Source organism: Adiantum capillus-veneris, chromosome 27, assembly GCF_014529385.1.
Source record: "Adiantum capillus-veneris isolate H3 chromosome 27, ASM1452938v2, whole genome shotgun sequence".
NCBI lineage: Eukaryota > Viridiplantae > Streptophyta > Polypodiopsida > Polypodiales > Pteridaceae > Adiantum > Adiantum capillus-veneris.
Window position 1 is genome coordinate 114645142 of NC_140957.1, and position 20920 is coordinate 114666061.

Sequence of the window (20920 nt, forward strand, 5' to 3'; positions counted from 1 at the left end):
TTTGCACTGGCCCGGCGGAGTTCCGTGCCTAGAGATATTGGCCCCAAAGATTGGCGCCCCTTTCGGTATTTCTTTTTATATTAGTCAGATCAAAGTACAAGAGAGCGGTAAGGGTTTCACTCTCAGACTCTGCGTCCAGATGCTCTGAGAAGTGAGGCCCTCACCACTAATTTAAAGGTTACAAGGGATGCCCAAAAGCAGTGCCCCAAAAGCTTCAAATCAAAAGCAATTGCTCTCTCTCTCTCTCACAGAGAGTCAAAACTTGAAAGCAAGAAGCATTCTCTCTCTCTCTCTCCAAAGAGAAAAAGCAAAATTTGCGTCGCTCATTTTAATTTTTTAATTTTTTTAATAGCCTCCGCGATTTCCGGAAATTAGGGTTTCTGCTGTCCGCCACGTCATCACTTTGTGACATACCCCCCTCTTGAAAGCATTGTAATCGACCGCGATTACGCCTGCAAAACCGACAAAAGCCATAAACCGTCTTAGCAGACACTGACTGTTAGTACCTACGTACTAGGAACACACATCTAGCACATGTACAAAATCGACAGTCACATCACACGACATCACAGGACATCACCAGACATCACAAGACATCACATGACATTCAACATTCATTCGGATCTTAGACCATGATTTATCGGCAATACAATCACATCTAGGTCCAATCGGGACCTCATCGATGTCCGATTGACTAACCCCTATTGCAACCATGTCTATTCGAGAGCAATCAGACCAAAATGCTGCAGTCATTTCGTCTATCAGTTCCTGCACTCACAAGAAGTCAAGAACAAATCAGTATCATTATCAGGAATTCCATTTCATAAAGTCATCTAGCAGAATACTGTCAGCTCTCAGTATCCCTGAAGCTCAAAGAGACATCAGTGACTTTAGTATCAAAATCAAGGCATCTGTTGACAAGGGAGCGGAGTGACTCCCCTCTTGTGCATCCCACTGCACCAGATCTCCGGCCAAGCTGAATTTTGGGTTCCGTTTGGAGTAGACTATGCTAAACCAAAACATCGAGGTAAAGTTCCACAATCCGAGGAGTATCTGCTAGGTCCTCCTCCTCCATCCACTTCGCATCAAATGCAGGAAAGTTTTTGAAGTTAACCAAGAACCCGCCTTCGGACTTTACCTTTCTTCGTATCGTTATGTGCCAAAATCTGTTCAGGAACAAGGACTTCCTCGTTTTCTTCCTCTTCGGGTTGCTCATCAGGCTCCCCATCATCAGGAACATCACCCTTAACAGGGTTCAAGAGACTCACATGCAATGCATTATGAATCCTCCAAGTATCTGGCAGTTTCAATCGGAAGGAGACATCATTTATCTTGTCAGTGATCTGGAAAGGTCCGTAGTATCGCATACTAAGCTTTGGAAAAAGCCTCTCCTTTCCCTTTTTCTTTCGTAGGCGTGCCTTCTCAAAACGTAAGAGCACCCAATCATCCTCCTTCAATTTCAAGTCGCGACGATGGCGATCCGCTGCCTTTTTCTGTCGTTCTTGAGACTCCTGCAAAGTCTCGCAAACCTTGGCAAAAGCCGTATCCAAATCTCGCGAATATTCATCCGCTTCAAATATCTAATCTTTCGTGCTTAGGAAGGATGGAACCTTCGCAGCACTTTCAACAATCTCACATGGCGTCTTCCCCGTCGAAGAGTGTATCGTGTTATTGTAGGCAAATTCCACCAAAGGTAAGTTCTTTTCCCATTGAGTCTTCTGATCCGAGATACAAGACTTCAATAAATCTAAAATCACTGAATTGGCAATCTCAAATTGCCCGTCAGTCTGCAAGTGGAACGATGACGAGAACTGCAACTGCGTGCCAATGTTCTCCCAAATTGCCTTCCAAAACCAACTCATAAATCTGGGGTCTCTGTCGGAGAGAATCATCTCAGACGTGCCATGTAATCGGAAAATCATCGTGATCATTCTGTGTTCTCGGGAGATCAAAAAAATGAAATCCATTTCAATATTTTCCCAGGGGCGGGTGGGTATGGGTAAAGGCTGTAACAATCCCCGTGCTTTATGCCTGTCAAACTTGACCTTCTGGCATACCAAGCAACTGCGCACAAACTCTTCCACATCCTTCTTGAGTCTCCGCCAAAAGAAATATCTCTCTACCCCTTTCATGGTGGTAGCAATGCCGCGGCGACCCGTAAAAGGTGGACAGTGGCATTCAGTCATAACCTTTTCCCTCAACGGCTGTGTAACGCACAACATAGTCTTTTTCATCAAGTAGCCTTCTCGAAGGGAGTATCCAGCTACTGTCTCCCCATCCCGTATCCGTGTGAAAATATCTGCAAAATTTGTATCTGTGGCACACTGATCAACCATATCCTCGAAGCTCCTATGATGTATCGCGGAAATAGCCAGAACCAACGGTTTCCGAGACAAAGCATCTGCCACCACATTCTTCTGTCCCTGCACATGGACAATCTTGAAGTGGAACTGTGACAAGATGTTCACCCATCGCATCTGCTTTTCCGAAAGCTGCTTCTGTTACAAGAAGTAGCGCAAACTCTAATGGTCTGTAAAGACAGTAAAATCCGCTCCGAGTAGGTAATGCCACCACTGAGTAAGAGCATGGATAACCGCCAAAAGCTCTTTCTCATAGATCTGTGCTGTCATCTCCGGCCTAGAGAACAAACGGCTCTCGTAAGCTATGACATGGCCTTCTTGCATCAAGACCGCACCCAGACTACGACCACAAGCATCACAATACACTTCAAATGACTTCTGCAAGTCCGACAAAGTCAAAACAGGTCCCGTAGTCAATTTCTCTTTCAAAGTCTGAAAGGCAGTCACCTTTGTGGGTCCCCACAAAAAAGGTATTCCTTTCTGTGTCAAGGTATGCAAAGGGGAAGCAACCTCTGCAAACTTTCGTATGAACCGCCTGTAGTAAGAACACTGTCCCAAGAAGCTTCTAACTTCATGGACATTCCTCAAATCGGGCCAATCATGGATAGTCTCTATCTTGGCCGGGTCCATTTGCACTCCTGCTGCTGACACAATGTGTCCCAAAAAAGTGTATCTCTGGTAGGAAAAATTCACTTTTCTTTGCATTAATCACTAACGTGTGATCTCGTAATGCCTGAAAGACTTGAAGCAGATGATCTCTGTGTTCTGCCTCATCTTGGAGAAAACAATGATGTCGTCAAAGAAAGTGCCAACAAATAGCCTGTACTCTCGAAAAATCCTGTCCATCATCCGGTTAAATGTCGCAGGAGCATTGGTTAAGCCAAAAGGCATCACCAAAAACTCAAATAACCCAAAAGTCGTCCGAAAAGCTGTCTTGTAGACATCTTCTGGCGCTATCCTGATCTGATGATATCCACTCTTCAAGTCAATCCTACTAAAGCACAAGGATCCCTGTAATCTGTCGAGTATATCATCGATCCTAGGAATCGGAAATCTGTTCTTGATGGTGATTTCGTTGAGAGTGCTATAATCGATGCACATTCTCCAAGATCCGCCTTTCTTCAAAACCAACAACATTGGAGAGCAATACAGTGAAGTACTAGGCTGGACAAGACCCTTTTCCAAGAGGTCTTTCACTAGGTTCATAATCTTTTCATTCTGTACTCGGCTCACACGATAAGGTGGCCGATTCGGTGGCGTGCTTCCAGGTATCAGATCAATGGTTTGATCTTCAGGCCCTCTGAAAAGCAATCGGCATGAGTGTGGAGAAAAATCTTGGCGTTCTTTTGATCAGGTCAAAACAAATTCAACCTTTATCCATCGTTCAGTTCTCTCCCAAAAGAATGAGTAAGACACTGAAGTTCATCAAGTACAATCTCTAAGCCCTTCATTTATCAAAGTCGCTTTCTCGGCCCGGTAGTCAACCACGGCGTAGTTCTTGTGGTACCAAGGGATCTGAGTAGAATGTCACTCGCGTGCCCTGAACACCCCTGTCATTGCAAACAAAGTTTGCCAATGCTCGGTGTAATGGCAACATCCCATCCGGGTGCCAGTCGAACTACCTCCTCCTATGGCGTCAGTCTGTCGGGCGTAATTCCAAATCGAAGCCGCCGATTCCAAGTGAAAAGAAGTTAGCCTTGGCTCCTTCAAAAGAGCTTCCTGATCCTTCACTTTGCCCCAAAAGCGGCAAAGTTTGTACTTTCATTCATTAGATTCGGTACAGGTCCCATGCCATGTGGTACCAGTTCTGCTTTTCTATCTGTCTTTTCTGCCACATTCCTCAGCTGCTCTCGAACTCTCAGGCCTGTCGTCGTCTTTATCATTCTGTTCTTTCTGTGCCTTTTTAGGGCACTTCGCGGAGATATGTCCATGTTCCCCGCATCCAAAGCACTTCCCCTCTCTGATGAAGCGAGCTCTCTCCTCAGGAGGAAGCTTGGGTTGTGCATCCTTTTTCTCTGGGTCGCTCTTTTTCTTTCTACTTTCATTCCCAGAAGTCTGTTCGGCTCGTTGAGTCATGGCCTCATCTATGGGGTAGGTCAGACTGCCAGAGTGAATGGCAAAGCCCCGCTTTGCATGACTCATCAACTCCTGAATAGAAGCTGACTTCTGTTCCAAGCAGTGATCTCGGATCTCTATAGGTAGACCCAAGGTAAACCGCTCAATCTGTTCTCTGAACGAGATCTTCTTGAATGAAGAGGCGGGTAGAAAAGAGCTTTAGAATCTTTCACAATAAGCATTGATTGTATCTTTCTTGGTCATCCGAAGATGGTTCCAAGCAGCTCGTACATCTCGTTCATATTCTTGCGTCAACCAAGAAGAAATAAAAAGCTTCTTAAATTTCAGCCATTTAACTGGCGCACTCTTGTTAAAAGAAGGGTGGACCACCAAGTACGAGCATTCCCCTTAAGGTAAGAGGTAGCTCTCCGAATCTTGGAGTGCTCTGAATAGCGTCCTCCCGCGAAAGCGATGTCAAACTGCTGTATAAAAGACAGCCTTCGAAGCATTTGAGTATCCTGAAAAGTATCAAACTTGATCGAGCGGCCACCTTCCTTAAACTCTCGGACTTCCTTGCTTTTATCTTCGAGAAAGTCATACTGGTTGGCTTTGTAAAAATTCTTCTTGTTCGCATAAAACCTTCCGTCATCGGAATCTGAGCCGTCTGTAGACAAGTCCTCAGTAGAACTGTCAGTCTCTGGGCGAGATGTAGCCTTCTTTCCCTTTTTCTTGCCCCTTCCGAAGCTTTGTTTCTTGCTTCGCTTTTTGCTTTTTTTTTCTGTCTTCTTGGCTCGAGTCTGAAGAGCTAGAAGAACTGTCAGAAGAAGAAGAAGAAGAACTGGGTACTCCTTCAAATCGAACACGCTTCTTCTGTTTCTTTGCCTTGTCAAAAGTCGACCGACGACCCAAATATCCCGGGAAGTCAGTGCCTTTCTTCTGCTTTTTGCCGTGCGTTTTGCCTTTCTTTTGCACGTCGAAAAGCTGAGCAATTCGTGCATCAACCACGTTCTCCAGTTCCTTCTTCGTATATTTCTTGGAGGCAGAAGGTTTCTTGAGAGCGGGTTTCGGGAGTGGTGTTGTGGTTCCCTGCCACTCCATCTGTACCTCTTCCAAAGAGGTCTAGTTCATATATTTTGCCATCTTTGGGTCCTTGGCAAAATTGAGCATCATCTTTGTTGCATCGCCAATCAATTGACGACGCTCCATCTCTCTTTGCTCCGCCTGAGGAGGCCAAGGCGGGCCATACTCTCTGTCTGAATCTTCGTTGTGATCCTAGCCCGCATCTCCAGATGCAGAGGGAGTCGACTGATCATTGCCTGAAGCCATAGGTGCCGCGGAAAAAAAATTTGGGGATCGGATTTCCCGTAGAAGAGAAATCGGCCGTGCTCTGATACCACTGTAACAGACTTGGACACTCCAAGTCAAGAATCAACCGCGACAGCACCAAATAACCACTTCAAAACAATTCACAGATCACAATAGATTTGCACTGGCCCGGCGGAGTTCCGTGCCTAGAGATATTGGCCCCAAAGACTGGCGCCCCTTTCGGTATTTCTTTTTATATTAATCAGATCAAAGTACAAGAGAGCGGTAAGGGTTTCACTCTCAAACTCTGCGTCCAGATGCTCTGAGAAGTGAGGCCCTCACCACTAATTTAAAGGTTACAAGGGATGCCCAAAAGCAGAGCCCCAAAAGCTTCAAATCAAAAGCAATTGCTCTCTCTCTCTCTCACAGAGAGTCAAAACTTGAAAGTAAAAAGCATTCTCTCTCTCTTTCTCAAAGAGAAAAAGCAAAATTTGCGTCGCTCTTTTTTTTTTCTAATTTAATAGCCTCCGTGATTTTCGAAAATTAGGGTTTCTGGCAGAAATTAGGGTTTGCAGGAATTTTAGGGTTTTTGGCAGAAATTAGGGCTTCTGGTGTGCGCCACGTCATCACTTTGTGACATAAGCTACACCATAGCAGTATTCCCGTCAGTCAAGTCAGTTAAGATTAGCAGTGATCTGGCACTTTTGTGAGTCTATTCGTAGATTGTGCATGCCCAGTCACTTAGCATAGATGCATATCCTCCGGTTGCACACAGCATGATCAGCGGAATTCCCATCAGAATCCATTAGCATCAGTTAGGGGAATTTTCAAGTGCATTTAGCCTATTTTCCTATTTTTGGTTATTTTCACTTATTATTTTTAAGTGACTTTCCAACAAAAGTAGGTAGGGCAATTTTGCTAAGTTAATATATAAGCAAACCCAAGCTAGCACTTTCTGGCAGAAGAGGCAGCAGGAGCTTCCCGCTCAACAGGCAACTTCTCAGCAGTACCCCCCAGCACCCCCAGCGTTTTGGATTCCATCCTCGCCGGGCAAGTCCCCACCCTAGCGTTTTCACCTATGCCTCATCGCCAACACTCCAGACCAGCAAGAACCACTAACGCTAGGAAAGGGTATCAGCGTTTTTCATTTGCAGCAGACTTGTAGCAGATGCACTTAGCGTTTTTGTTTCCATCAGCAATTTCAGCGAAGGACATCAGCGTTTTTGATTCTCAGCCCTTACCACAACAGATACTCGCAGTTTTCAGCCTATGACACAGAAGGAGATCAGCCCCTAAGCTGGTCGCAGATGATCCCCCATTTTCAGCCATAAAAACGCAGCCAAAACAGTCATTTTCAGCCACCAAAACAGTCCCGAAAATCAGCAATTAGAAGACCAGAGATTTCAGCCACCAAGTCGTCGTCGTCATCATCGGCATAGTCCCATTGCATCAGTCCATTGCATTCGCATTGTACACCTTTGTGCAATCAAAGTAGACCACTCTCGTCGGCACTCTCGCCGACGAGAGTGGGGCCTTCGGAGGAGGGTTTTACAACCTCTCGGGTGTCGTATCTCTTTTCTCTCCTTCTCTCAGTCTCATTCACTTGCACGCACAACATCCACTCACTTTGTTCGTGATCATAGCACTCTCCATAAGACGGAAGGCTCTCTCCTTCCCTAAGAACTAAAAGGAACCTTGAGCAATAAAGATCACTAATCTTGAGAAAAAACAATATTCATTCCGCTGCACCTTACAGGTTTAGGCCTCGGCCAAGTTCTGTCCGTCGGACCATGCCACGTAATCAACTTGTGACACGTGTAGTACATACGGTTCCACCATGTATATTATGTACACATCAACCTTACTTTGGCGAGGCGGTAGAATCATTGCAACAATCACCGAACTGAACCAAAATAGCAAATACTTGAACTTGAAGGAGAGAACATCACACTCTACATAATCACATAGTACAATGCTAGGTGCAGCGGAATGAATATTGCGCTTTGCTCAAGATGAGTGCTCCGAACTGTGCTCAAGGTTCCTTTTGTTCTTATGGAAGGGAGAGCCTTCCGTTCTTAATGAGAGAATGCTATGATCACAAACAAAGTGAATGGACACTGTGCGTGCAAGTGTATGAGACTGAGAGATAGAGAGAGAAGAGAGATACGACACCAGAGACGTTGTAAAACCCTCCTCCGAAGGCCCCACTCGTCGGCGAGAGTGGTCTACTTATGATTGCACAATCTGGTACAAACTGAATGCATGTGACTGATGCAAGTCTAGGCTATGTCGGCAATGACGACGGGGACGACGAGACTGACCTAAGGGCTGAAATCTGCAATCTTTCTACTGCTGTCCAAAAACGCTATGGGCTGAAATCTGCGACTAGTCCAAAATCGCTGATTTGGGGGGCAATTTCTGTGGGTCTTTGTCCCTGAAAATCTGCAGGTTTAGGGCTGAAAACTAAGGTTTCTTAGGCTGAAAACTGCTAGTCTTTCTGGGCTGAATCTGCTACTCTTTAGGGCTGAATCTTTTATGACCAAAAACGCTAGGTGCTGGGGTTGGTATCGGTGAAGATCTGATGCAAAAACGCTAGCTGAGGAGGATCTCCAGAAATGCTAGGTGCTGAAGCTCCAAAAACGCTAGGTATGATGTTTTTGTTGCCGACGACAAGCGCTGAAAACGCTGATGTTTGCAGTTTTGCCGACGATGGAACTTTGCAAAAACGCTAGGGATGAGAGGATCTGCTGGTGATGATGCAAAACGCTAGGGCCGAGTCTTGCTTGGGGGGAAGTCCACCAAGGGGTCTTGTTGAGAAGTTGCCTGCTGAGCTTGGCTCCTGTTGCCTCTTCTGCCAAATAGTGCTAGTCTAGGTTTGCTTATATACAAACTTACTCAATTTGCCCTACCTACTTTCCAACAAAAGTCACTTGAAAAAAAATGTCAAAAATAGGTAAAATAGGCTAAATGCACTGGAATATTCCTCGGAAGGATTCTGATGGGAATGCTTATGATCATGCTGTGTGCAACCATAGGATATGCATCTACACTAAGTGACTGGGCATGCACGGTCTACGAATTGACTCACAAAAAGTGCCAGATCACTTCTAATCTAGACTGACTGAACCTTTGCCGTGCTGTAGCTTGTCCACGGACACATAGGTTTGGATGTGTCACGTGACATCCCCTCCTTTTCAAAGTGAGGTATTGGTACCGAACTGTATGGCGTCGAGGGAGATCGCCAATAGCATCCGGAATCCTGGAGAGGAATCTTCGCTGGCCCACCCTGATGTGTGGGTCGTGCGGTACTTGAACTTCATAAAGGTCTGCAACGCTTGCTTCTTTGGGCTGTGCCGAAAGCGACAAAGTCTAGAGTCCTGCTTCTTTCTTCTTCAAGAATCTCCATGGTTGAAAATTGCTGAAACCATTTTCAACACAAAACCATGAACATACCTATTCCATGTAAAGTGAGTGGAAAAAATCTTGTCTTCCTCAAAGACTGTGCATGCAATGTAGATGAACAAAGAGACAGAGTGCCCAACCGTTCACCACACACACGCAAACAATGAGATCGAATCTTTCTCTTATGATCTAATTCAATCAACTGTGGCAATTCATAACGGAAATGCCCATGCTTGGTGCTCATACTTTCATGTGCTCGCTCTACAAATGTGTCATGCCAAGGAAGAGACATGGAATGTGACTTCCTTGAATCCATACTTTTTAGCTTTTCATGAACAATCCGCATACATCCGTGCTCATTCATGAGTGAAACGTGCTCAACTTACAATATGTCATGCCTAGGAAAAGGGATCACATAAAGACGTTGATGAAAATACAGGACCCGATCATGAATGAAACACTCGAACAATGCGTGTGTATGAATGATGCGAACACATAATACTTCCTGTGAGGGTTCTTTGAACTTAGGCTCGAGAGCCAAGATCGGTTCTTCCTGAATGATCGAATCGTCCTGTGGGGGTTCTTTGGACCTCGACTCGAAAACCAAGATCGGTTCTTCGTGATCGATCGAATCTACAACGAGGTTAGCTTCGCTAGAAAAAGCATCCACTAACACATCATCCTTGTGAACAATCACATCATCTTCATGCAATTCATCATGCTTGTGAGAAATCACATCTTGATCATGCAAATCATCATGCTTATCATTGTCAATCAAATCATCATGCTTCTCACAATCATGCAAATCCTGTGTGTCATGCTTTGGAGAAGAAGAGACTGAGAGAGTCTCCTTTTCCCGAATCTCTTGCACCTATGCTTGAGCTTGAGAAACGAGTGTGTTGGTCGCTCTTTCCTTTGACGGCGGCAGCCATTCTTTCTTGGTGTCTACGCTCCATTTTTGCTTTTCTTTCTGCTCTACTTTCTATGTGTCTGCGTTCCATTTCTGCTGTTAGGTGCAGCGGAATGATTGTTTGCGCTTTGCTCAAGATGAGTGCTCCGAATTGTGCTTAAGGTTCCTTTTGTTCTTATGGAAGGGAGAGCCTTCCGTTCTTAATGAGAGAGTGCTATGATCACAAACAAAGTGAATGGACACTGTGTGTGCAAGTGTATGGGACTGAGAGATAGAGAGAGAAGAGAGATACGACACCAAAGACGTTGTAAAACCCTCCTCTGAAGGCCCCACTCTCGTCGGCGAGAGTGGTCTACTTTTTGATTGCACAAAGTGGTACAATGCGTATGCAATGGACTGATGCAATTTGGACTATGCCGATGACGACGACGGTGATGACGACGACGACTTGATGGCTGAAATCTGTGGTCTTCTATCTGCTGAATTTCGGGACTGTTTCGGTGGCTGAAAATGACTGTTTTTTGAGGCTGAAAATGACTATCTTCTGCAATCAACTAGGGCTGAATCTGCTACCGTCTTCAAGGCTGAAAACGCTGCTTCATCTGCTGCATGTGAGGCTGAAAATGAAAACGCTGATATGCTCCTGTAGCATTAGTGAAAACGCTAGGGACTCTGGGACTGTCAGCGATGGTCAAGGCTGAAATCGACAATGCTAGGTGGAGATGCTGATGGAGACCAAAAACGCTAGGCTATGGGAGGTGAAAACGCCAAGGTTGGAGGGTACTGCGGGTTCTTGCTGAGAAGATGCCTGTTGAGCGGGGAGCTCCTGCTGCCTCTTCTGCCATTTAGTGCTAACTTGGGTTTGCTTATATATTTTCTTAGCAAAATTGCCCTATCTACTTTTGTTGGAAAGTCACTTAAATTAATAAGTGAAAAATGTCAAAAATAGGGAAAATAGGCTAAATGCACTGGAAAATTCCCTTGATGGAATCTGATAGATTCTGATGGGAATACTGATGATCATGCTGTGTGCAACCAGAGGATATGCAACTACACTAAGTGACTGGGCATGCACGGTCTACGAATAGACTCACAAAAGTGCCAGATCACTTCTAATCTAGACTGACTTGACTGACTGAACCCTTGTCGTGCTGTAGCTTGTCCACGGACACATAGGGCTTGATGTGTCACGTGACATCTCCTCCTTTTCAAAGTGTGGTACTGGTACCGAACTGTATGGCGTCGAGGGAGATCGCCAATAGCATCCGGAATCTTGGAAGGGACTCTTCGCCGGCCCACTCTGATGTGTGGGTCGTGCGGTACTTGAACTTCATAAAGGTCTGCAACGCTTGCTTCTTTGGGCCGCGCCGAAAGCGACACAAAGTCTTTTGTGGCTCCTTCCTTGCTTCAACTTCGTCCACAGACCTGCTTCCTTCTTCTTCAAGAATCTCCATGGCTGAAAATTCCTGAAACCACTTCCAACACAAAACCATGAACATACCCATTCCATGTAAAGTGAAGTAAAAAAATCTTGTCTTCTCTAAGGACTGTGTATGCAATGTAGATGAACATAGAGACGGAGTGACAACCCGTTCATCAAACACATGCAAACAATGCGATCGAATCTTTCTCTTATGATCTAGAGCAATCAACTGTGGCAAAACACAATGGAAATGCCTATGCTTGGTGCTCATACTTTCATGTGCTCGTTCGGAAACTGTGTTATGCCAAGGAAGAGACATGGAATGTGACTTCCTTACATACAAACTTTTCAGCTTTTCATGAACAATCAGCATACATCCGTGCTCATTCATGAGTGAAACGTGCTCAACGTACAATATGTCATGCCTAGGAAAAGGGATCACATAAAGACGCTGAGTAAAATACAGGAAACGATCACGAATGAAACACTCGAACAATGCGTGTGTATCAATCATGCGAACACATAATACTTCCTGTGAGGGTTCTTTGGACCTAGGCTCGAGAGCCAAGATCGCTTCTTCCTGAATGATCGAATCGTCCTGTGGGAGTTCTTTGGACCTCGACTCGAAAGCCAAGATCGGATCTTCGTGATTGATCGAATCTACAACGAGGTTAGCTTCGCTAGAAAAAGCATCCACTAACACATCATCCTTGTGAACAATCACATCATCTTCATGCAAGTCATCATGCTTGTGAGAAATCACATCTTGATCATGCAAATCATCATGCTTGTCATTGTCATCCAAATCATTATGCAAATCATTGGCATCCAAATCATCATGCTTATCATTGTCATTCAAATCATCATGCAAATCATTATCATTCAATTCATCATGCTTCTCACAATCATGCAAATCCTGTGTGTCATGCTTTGGAGAAGAAGAGACTAAGAGAGTCTCCTTTCTCCAAATCTCTTGCATCTGTGCCTGAACTTGAGAATAGAGTCGCCAGAACTCTTTGTTTTGTCGGTCGCTCTGTTCTTGTATTGCTTTGTTCTCTGCTTGTCTTGCTTTGTTCTCGCGATCAAATTTGGCTTGACTTTCTTTTTCTTCCAAGGCGTACCGACGCTCTATGGCTGCCATTCCTTCTTCGTATTCACGATCTATGACTGCCCTTCGTTCTTCGTAGGCCTTTCTTTCTACTTCTCTTTCTGCTTTTCTTTCTTCGCGTTCTAACTGTCTTTCCTTAAACAACTGCTTCAACTCCTCCATAGGAGTTAGTGCAATCTTTGTCGTAGATGGGGAAGGGGGAGGGTCGGAAAAACCTCCTGGCGAGGAAAATTCTTCTTCGCCTCTCTCATGCTCATCACCTCCAAGCGAAGTATCCATTCCGCTTCGAGTGATGACCATTCTGAAGTCGTAGGTTCTTGTGGGTTCTTGTGGTCTTGGGTTCTTAAGTTCACGACGAACTTGGGTTCTTGCGGGTCTTGGGTTCTTGAGGTTTTTTTTCGCTTGCAAACCGTGTTTGAGAAGGATCTTCTCTTCACCCGAGTTCTACTCCTTTCCGCGAGCACACCCCTTGGCGGCCTTGCGCTCACACCAAGGTTGCTTTTTCCCACCTCACGTCGATTGGCCGGCCGCTAAGTGCTCAGTCCACTCTCAATGAGTGAAAAGAGCCACAAGGGGAGGCTGGACAAGCCCTTCTTTCTTGGGATTCCTGTCACTCTTCAAAAACACGATTAGGAATCGACACGCCCAAGCGAACTTGGGTTCGTGCGACTGCAACAAGCAAAAAAGATCTTGTGATTCTTGTGGTTCTTTCCTTGAGAGATATAGAACACTGCCAAAGCTTTGATACCAATGTTAGGTGCAACGGAATGATTGTTTGCGCTTTGCTCAAGATGAGTGCTCCGAACTGTGCTCAAGGTTCCTTTTGTTCTTATGGAAGGGAGAGCCTTCCGTTCTTAATGAGAGAGTGCTATGATCACAAACAAAGTGAATGGACACTATGTGTGCAAGTGTATGAGACTGAGAGATAGAGAGAGAAGAGAGATATGACACCAGAGACGTTGTAAAACCCTCCTCCGAAGGCCCCACTCTCGTCGGCGAGAGTGGTCTACTTTTTGATTGCACAAAGTGGTACAATGCGTATGCAATGGACTGATGCAATTTGGACTATGCCGATGACGACGAAGGTGATGACGACGACGACTTGATGGCTGAAATCTGTTGTCTTCTATCTGTTGAATTTCGGGATTGTTTCGGTGGCTGAAAATGACTGTTTTTTGAGGCTGAAAATGACTATCTTCTGCAATCAACTAGGGCTGAATCTGCTGTCGTCTTCAAGGCTGAAAACGCTGCTTCATCTGCTGCATGTGAGGCTGAAAATGAAAACGCGGATCTGCTCCTGTAGCATTAGTGAAAACGCTGGGGGCTCTGGGACTGTTGGCGATGATTAAGGCTGAAATCGCCAATGCTAGGTGGAGATGCCGATGGAGACCAAAAATGCTAGGCTATGGGAGGTGAGAACGCCAAGGTTGGGGGGTACTGCGGGTTCCTGCTGAGAAGATGCCTGTTGAGCGGGGAGCGCCTGCTGACTCTTCTGCCATTCAGTGCTAACTTGGGTTTGCTTCTATATTTTCTTAGCAAAATTGCCCTATCTACTTTTGTTGGAAAGTCACTTAAATTAATAAGTGAAAAATGTCAAAAATAGGGAAAATAGGCTAAATGCACTGGAAAATTCCCTTGATGGAATCTGATAGATTCTGATGGGAATACTGATGATCATGCTGTGTGCAACCAGAGGATATGTATCTACACTAAGTGACTGGGCATGCACGGTCTACGAATAGACTCACAAAAGTGCCAGATCACTTCTAATCTAGACTGACTTGACTAACTGAACCCTTGTCGTGCTGTAGCTTGTCCACGGACACATAGGGCTGGATGTGTCACGTGACATCTGCCATTCTTTCTGCATGTCTTGCTTCGCGTTCTAACTTCCTTTCCAGAAACATCTGGTCTAAAGTCTCCATAGGAGTTAGTGCAATCCTTGACGTAGATGGGGAAGGGTGAGGGTTGGAAAAACCTCCTGGTGGGGAAAATTCTTCTTCGCCTCTCTCATGCTCATCACCTTCAAGCGAAGTATCCATTCCGCTTCGAGTGATGCCCATCTACTGAAGTCGTGGGTTCTTGTGGGTTCTTAAGTTCACGAGGAACTTGGGTTCTTGGGTTCTTGAGGCTCTTGGTTCTTGGGGTTCTTGAGGTTCTTGAGGGTTTTGTTTCGCTTGCAATCTGTGTTCGAGAAGGATCTTCTCTTCACTCGAGTTCTACTCCTATCTGCGGGTGCACCCCTCGGCGGCCTTGCGCTCTCACCAAGGTTGCTTTTTCCCACCTCACGTCGATTGGCCGGCTGCTAAGTGCACGGTCCGCTGTCAATGAGTGAAAAGAGGGACAAGGGGAGGGTAGACAAGCCCTTCTTTCCCAGGATTCCTGTCACTCTTCAAAAACACGATTAGGAATCGACACGCCCAAGCGAACTTGGGTTCGTGCAACCGCAACAAGCAAAAAAAATTCTTGTGATTCTTGTGGTTCTTTCCTTCAGTGATACAGAACACTGCCAAAGCTCTGATACCAATGTTAGGTGCAGCGGAATAAATGTTTGTGCTTTGCTCAAGATAGTGCTCCGAACTGTGCTCAAGGTTCCTTTTGTTCTTATGGAAGGGAGAGCCTTCCGTTCTCAATGAGAGAATGCTATGATCACAAACAAAGTGAATGGACACTGTGTGGAAGTGTATGAGATTGAGAGACAGAGAGAGAAGAGAGATATGACACCAGAGACGTTGTAAAACCCTCCTCTGAAGGCCCCACTCTCGTCGGCGAGAGTGGTCTACTTATGATTGCACAACCTGGTACAAACAAAATGCATGTGACTGATGCAAGTCTAGGCTATGTCGGCGATGACGACGAGACCGACCTAAGGGCTGAAATCTGCAATCTTTCTACTGCTGTCCAAAAACGCTATGGGCTGAAATCTGCGACTAGTCCAAAAACGCTGATTTGGGGGGCTATTTCTATGGGTCTTTGTTGCTGAAAATCTACAGGTTTAGGGCTGAAAACTGAGGTTTCTTTAGGCTGAAAACTGCTGGTCTTTCCGGGCTGAATCTGCTACTCTTTAGGGCTGAATCTTCTATGACCAAAAACGCTAGGTGCTGGGGTTGGTATCGGTGAAGATCTAATGCAAAAACGCTAGCTGAGGATCTCCAGAAATGCTAGGTGCTGAAGCTCCAAAAACGCTAGGTATGATGTTTCTGTTGCCGACGACAAGGGCTGAAAACGCTGATGTTTGCAGTTTTGCTGGCGATGGAACTTTGCAAAAACGCTAGGGATGAGAGGATCTGCTGGCGATGATGCAAAACGCTAGGGTTAAGTCTTGCTTGGGGGGAAGTCCACCAAGGGGTCTTGTTATGTGCAGCGGAATGAATGTTTGCGCTTTGCTCAAGATGAGTGCTCCGAACTGTGCTCAAGGTTCCTTTTGTTCTTATGGAAGGTAGAGCCTTCCGTTCTTAATGAGAGAGTGCTATGATCACAAACAAAGTGAATGGACACTGTGAGTGCAAGTGTATGAGACTGAGAGATAGAGAGAGAAGAGAGATACGACACCAGAGACGTAAAACCCTCCTCTGAAGGCCCCCACTCTCGTCGGCGAGAGTGGTCTACTTATGATTGCACAATCTGGTACAAATGGTATGCATGAGACTGATGCAGGTCTAGGCTATGTCGACGATGACAACTGGGATGGCGAGGCCGACAATAGGGCTGAAATCTGTGTGGATCTAACTGCTGTCCAAAAACGCTCACTGCTGAATTCTGTTGCAAGTAAAACGCTGATCTTCGGGCTGACTTTATGCTGCTAGAAAAACGCTGAAATTGCGTGATAAAAATGCTGATGACTGCTGTGTTTTAGGGCTGAAAACGCTGCTGTCCTGCTGCGGTTTAAGGCTGAAAGCGCAGGTTTTAGGTGCTGCTGGTCAAGGCTGAAAACGCTAGATGCAAAGGGGGTGAAGCTATGCGGTATCTGCTGAAATCGCCAAGGCAAAGGGATGGCTAGCGATGATGCAAAACGCTAGTGGCTGAACTTGTTGGCGACGACCTTCTGATGGAGAAAACGTTAGCATGGGGGTTCTTGCTTGGAGGGGGAAACCGCCAAGGTCCTGTTGAGAAGTTGTCTGCTGAGCTTGGCTCCTGTTGCCTCTTCTGCCATTTAGTGCTTACTTTGGTTTGCTTATATATTTTCTTACCCAAATTGCCCTACCTACTTTTGTTGGAAAGTCACTTAAATTAATAAGTGAAAAATGCCAAAAATAGGTAAAATAGGCTAAATGCATTGGAAAATTCCCCTGATAGAATCTGATGGATTCTGGTGGGAATACTGATGATCATACTGTGTGCAACCAGAGGATATGTATCTACACTAAGTGGCTGGGCATGCACGGTCTACGAATAAACTCACAAAAGTGTCAGATCACTTCTAATCTAGACCGACTGGACTGACTGAACCGTGATCATGCTATAGCTTGTCCACGGACACATAGGGTTGGATGTGTCACGTGACATGTCTTGTTGAGAAGTTTGGCTCCTGTTGCCTCTTCTGCCAAATAGTGCTAGTTTAGGTTTGCTTATATACAAACTTACTCAATTTGCCCTACCTACTTTCCAACAAAAGTCACTTAAAAATAACAAGTGAAAAATGTCAAAAATAGGTAAAATAGGCTAAATGCACTGGAAAATTCCCCTGAAGGATTCTGATGGGAATGCTTATGATCATGCTGTGTGCAACCAGAGGATATGCATCTACACTAAGTGACTGGGCATGCACGGTCTACGAATAGACTCACAAAAAGTGCCAGATCACTTCTAATCTAGACTGACTGAACCCTTGTCGTACTGTAGATTGTCCACGGACACATAGGGTTGGATGTGTCATGTGACATACAACTACCCCGGGGAGTCGTCCTCTACATCCGTGCACCCATGCATTGATCCCCATAGTAGACCCCCAAGGCTCTTCAATAGTCACTCAAGCGTCTTCACATTCACAGTTTATGCAACTACTTTATAAACGCTACGAGGCCCACAATTAAAGCACCTTTGCTAAAATTTGGTGCCCGAAAGCTCAACTGCCTTCAAACTGCTCCTAAAAGCTACCTGCCCATCTACCATGTCATCAGCCAGTAAACACGGTGTGATTTGTGGCACATTTTGTGGTGGAAATTTCGGGTGGCTGGAGGGAGACTCGGATCCTTTTGATCCGAACTGGAGAACATGTGGCCAATGCTCTCTTCACTGGGTTGAAACAGTCATGCTAGGTCATCACTTTGTGAGAGGTGTAGGTGGGAGATCATCTTGGAGAAACAAGTGCTCAAACTTAGCAGATAACTCACCGTACCTGTTGGAAATAGCCAAACTATTTGATGTGCTTCCAATGGCGTTTGCATGTAGCTTAGAGCAATGGATCCATGTATTCAGTATTGTGCCAAGCAGAGAAGAGAAGTATGATGTGCACAAATGTGCCTATAAAACTCATTAAAACCTGTAGGTACCTTGCAAGGTGGAAGTTGAATGGTAACTTGGGCAGCATAAGACTGGAAGCTATTTGGCCCATATAAGAGGAGGGTTTGGGCAGTCATTTGGTGGGTGAACATAGACACTGTTGGTTGTGTGTTTTTGCAGGAGATCTTTAGCACCAACATTAAGTTTCCTTAATGCTATGTCAATTTGATTTTTGAAGAAGAGTGCACATAACTTTTAAAAGACCAATTATTCTTTCCTCTAGTCTCAACGCTAGGCTCTAGCTTTATGACGAGTAATTGCAAACCATAGTTGTTCTTTTTTACTCGTCCAGCCCTAGTACTAGAAACTTGGAATGGTCTTTTCGCAGTCCAAGCTTGCGAATTTGTGGATTGTTTTTTCTAAGCTTAGTGTTCTGAAGCATTATTCCTTCCTTGCAGGAGTCGGGAAAACATCTCTTGTTCACCTTCTTCTCCATGGTACACCCATTGCCAAGCCTCGGCGAACAGTCGGTTGCTGTGTTGAGGTTAAGGTAATATTCCTGTACCTTCGTTATGAGCTTGTAACATTACTGAAAGTTATGAACATAAATTTGATGGTATTACATTGCCATAGCATATAAAATGTGGGGGCAACAGCAGCTCATTAAGTACGCTAGCAGGCAAGGAGCGTGACTTTTTTGTGGAGATATGGGATCTGTCTGGCCATGAACGTTATAAGGATTGTAGGTCACTCTTTTACGCTCAAATCAATGGTAAGGATTTGAAACTCAACTTGCTAGATTTTACTACGGATCTTCATACATGCTCTTATTCTTTGCTCGTTGACGGAGCTGTAGGGGTTATCTTTGTGCATGATCTTTCTCAAAGGAAGACAAAGGTAAGCTTACAGAAATGGGCAGCAGAGGTTGCCGCCAGTGGAACTTTTTCGGCACCTATGGCTACATTTAATGCAGCAGGAATCCCTGTCCCTTACCTTGTGGTAGGTAATAAAGCCGATGTCGCACCCAAGAACACAGGAAGCAGTGGTAACCTTGTAGATGTTGCCAGACAATGGGTTGAAAAACAGGGTTTTTTGACGGGTGGGGATGAGCTACCTGTTACAGAAAGCTTTCCTAGAAGTGGAGGATTGATTGCAGTAAGCTCTTCTTGTCAGTGATCAAACGAGGGTTTTATTAATGGAAAATGTTATGCTTGGAAGGGTGTTTGCTTGGTTTATAAGAAATGTGTTGGCTTGTGTGTTGTGGATATGCATATATGCTGCTACCTTTAGTTAGCTAGGACTTCAGGTTTTCATAATTCGTGTTTGATGGCTGATGCAGTCTGCAACGGAAGGTCGTCTCGATGTTGAAGCTCTTCAAAGGTTTTTCCGTGATGTAAGCCATGGCGCTATCTTCATTTCATGCAATGCATTGCCTTGCTATGATTGACTTTTATTTCTAACTGGGAACAGCTAATAAGAAGAAGATATTTTGGAGAAGAAAATGTAAATTCTCCTCTGCCAGCATGGACCAGTCCATCAAGAAATATAAGCCCTTACCACTCTAGTGGAGGGTCTTTGCACGAGGATGACTTTGATAATAGCTATACAAGGTGCTTCCTGTTTCCTTTCTTGTGCTTGCAAGTGAAGTGCCGAGTTCTGGTGACAAGCAAATACTAAAAATTGCTTTATGTTTCCGTAAGTGCCACCGTGTGAGCAACATGCTTTAACTCCTCTAGAGTTGTCCATAGGTTGATATCGAGCCTCTATGCCCATATGGGCACCATCATATGCTTGAAGGGGTAGATTCCGTGTCTCAAAGTCTGGGATGCACCAACGCTTTCACAACTTGTTGAGAATGGCCAAGTGATCGATCTGGATGCATCACCCTTCTAGGACCATGTGCTTTTGTGAATTTGAGCACATAGATAGAATGCTACCAGTTATACACACTACTCGTATTGGCTGTGTGAAAATGCAATGAATTACATTTATAGGTTAGGATGTAGGGTTTAGGGTCCAGGGTAGGTCTTGTTGCCTTCATATTGCAGCATGTGATTCCTCGAAGTCGTATATCAGAACACACAGCTTTGTAGGATAGTTCTATATACTTTGATGAGGTCTTCGTCTTAGTATGTTGAAAGAGAAGCTAGGCAATCATACCTTAAAAAGTTTAGTTGAGTGTCAGCTAGGTTTTCTTTTGAGGTGATTAAGACCTCTGGATGTTCACTTTTAAGTGTTGCTTTGATTACCGAGTGAAAGCTTGCCAATAAGACTGCGTTTTGAATCAGATTGATTTGTTTTCAGTGTAAATGGACAAGCGGCTCGATATAATGCGCCGGTTCCTGCACAAGCGACTCTTCTGCCACCCCCATTTTCTTATCCTCAGCAACCTCTTGGCACAACTGAGATGCACCTAACGGCAAGATCACACTCAGCAGCCAAGTCCAGCTCTTCTTGGTCATCCGATGGTGACCTTCGCCTATGATTCACTTTCAATAAGATGAAAGCATTTATTGGTTAAGAAGAAAAAGATTTGGAAGTGCACATTCATTTTTTGTGCCGCCATCATTCTTTGCTCTATATAGGAAACATTAACTTCGTTTGCTTTGTATATCTGCTTGAGCTTTTAAAGAGTTTTTAACCTGCTTAGGAAGCTTTTGATGGGTATTCCTGAGAGCGAACAGGATGCCCCTGGCACGCATGCATGCATACTAGTTCTTGATTCATATATTTCTGTGTGAGTTGAAGAGATGGAAAAAGGGTAAATTGGATGACTTCTTTCATTCACGGCATGTACATGAATATATATTTGGGCATTATGATGGTACAACTGTTTTTTTCGGTTTCGTCTGTCTATCCGTGATCGGTCCGTTTTTCTATATTAACACCTGTACATATTGATCCTTAATATCCGA

General features: G+C 44.9%; 1 protein-coding gene across 1 annotated transcript in view; it reads left to right on the forward strand.

Moving 5' to 3' along the window:
• LOC147422604 (small GTPase LIP1-like) overlaps positions 1-20652 on the forward strand; it is a 29647-nt gene extending 8995 nt beyond the window's left edge. The window contains exons 2-7 of the mRNA XM_086502803.1: positions 18464-18555; positions 18639-18777; positions 18862-19160; positions 19345-19398; positions 19476-19615; positions 20310-20652. Coding sequence (XP_086358929.1) covers positions 18464-18555; positions 18639-18777; positions 18862-19160; positions 19345-19398; positions 19476-19615; positions 20310-20490 — 905 coding nt within the window. The 3' untranslated portion in view covers positions 20491-20652. The remainder of the gene's footprint in view (positions 1-18463; positions 18556-18638; positions 18778-18861; positions 19161-19344; positions 19399-19475; positions 19616-20309) is intronic.
• The last annotated feature ends 268 nt before the right edge of the window (positions 20653-20920 follow it).